The sequence below is a fragment of the Propithecus coquereli genome, unplaced genomic scaffold, assembly GCF_000956105.1.
Source record: "Propithecus coquereli isolate 6110/MARCELLA unplaced genomic scaffold, Pcoq_1.0 Scaffold236, whole genome shotgun sequence".
Lineage (NCBI taxonomy): Eukaryota > Metazoa > Chordata > Mammalia > Primates > Indriidae > Propithecus > Propithecus coquereli.
In genome coordinates this window covers 3136506-3137754 of record NW_012147908.1, presented here as the reverse complement: position 1 = coordinate 3137754, position 1249 = coordinate 3136506, and the positions used below count along the sequence as shown (strand labels likewise).

Here is a 1249-nt window from a genome sequence, read left to right as displayed (position 1 = left end):
GCGGGCTCCTACTCTTGTTACCTCTCCCGAATGCTCACCTGACAGGGTTGTTGTTGAGAGACACACGAAGGGACTCCAGGCAGCTGAGCAGATGCACATCCCGCAAGCCTGACCTCAACTCCTGAATGTACATCATGGCAGACTTGGAGCTCTCCTTTTGGCTCATGCCCTTGACAGGATAAAGAGATTAGTAAACACTGGACTCAGTCATAAATTGGGGACTAATATGAGTTAATTCAGTTTAAATAACATCAGGGCAGACACCCATCATACATACCACTAAACTACATAAGACTCAGAATTGCCTATGCCACTCCCCATACATACTTCATGAAGATTTAATCAGGCAACAAAGTCGGTAAGAATGGTAACTCAAATAAGAGAGCAAACAATGAGTAGGCTTATATAATGGAACGAATAGAACTGATGTAGACATAAAATGTTACATAAAATGGGCAAAACAGGTCAAAGATGAGGGCACAGTCTCCCAGGTCATGGGTACCTGCCCCAGGACTCACAGCCTTGGAAGTGTGCAAGTACTGGGACACCATCTCCCTCTTGATGATGATGTCCTTTTCCCTCAAAGGTTGCTGCTTTTCCTCATTCAGGTTCATATCCAGCTAGTAGATGGAGAAAAGAAGAGAAAAAAAACAAAATTAACTCAAATTCCTCACAAGTTTTTAGTGTCTAATATTTAGTACACTTAGTGAAGAGTTGAGCACTTAAAATGCTTTTTTTTTTTTTTTTTTTTTTTAGATACAGGGTCTTGCTCTGTCACCCAGGCTGGAGTGCAGTGGCACAGTCATAGCTCACTGCGGACTCGAATTTCTGGGCTCCAGTGATCCTCCTGCCTCGGCCTCCCCAGTAGCTGGGACTACAGGCATGCACCACCACACCCAGCTAATTTTTCTATTTTTTGTAGAGATGGGGTCTCACTATTGCCCAGGGTGGTCGTGAACTCCTGGCCTCAAGTGATCCTCCCACCTCAGCCTCCCAGAGTGCTAGGATTACAGGCGTGAGCCACAGTACCTGGCGATGGACCATACTCTTAAGATTCTTAATATACTTGGAATATTAAGAAACAAATTGAAAGATTCAGGGAAAAATAACAGTAGTAGTACCAGTTGAGTGTTTACCATGTACTAGGCCCTGTGCTAAGGATTTTAAGCCTATGCTTTTAATTAAATTAGGCCTCCACTAGTCTCTATTTGAGTCTGAGATCATATATCCATGCAATATACAGGTCTTA

At 43.3% G+C, this 1249-nt stretch overlaps 1 protein-coding gene across 1 annotated transcript in view; it reads right to left on the bottom strand.

The window, feature by feature from the left end:
- DIAPH1 (diaphanous-related formin 1) overlaps positions 1-1249 on the bottom strand; it is a 101368-nt gene that overhangs the window by 51484 nt on the left and 48635 nt on the right. Inside the window, exons 4-5 of the mRNA XM_012645785.1 lie at positions 519-620; positions 37-169 (exon numbers count right to left, since the gene is read on the bottom strand). Coding sequence (XP_012501239.1) covers positions 37-169; positions 519-620 — 235 coding nt within the window. The remainder of the gene's footprint in view (positions 1-36; positions 170-518; positions 621-1249) is intronic.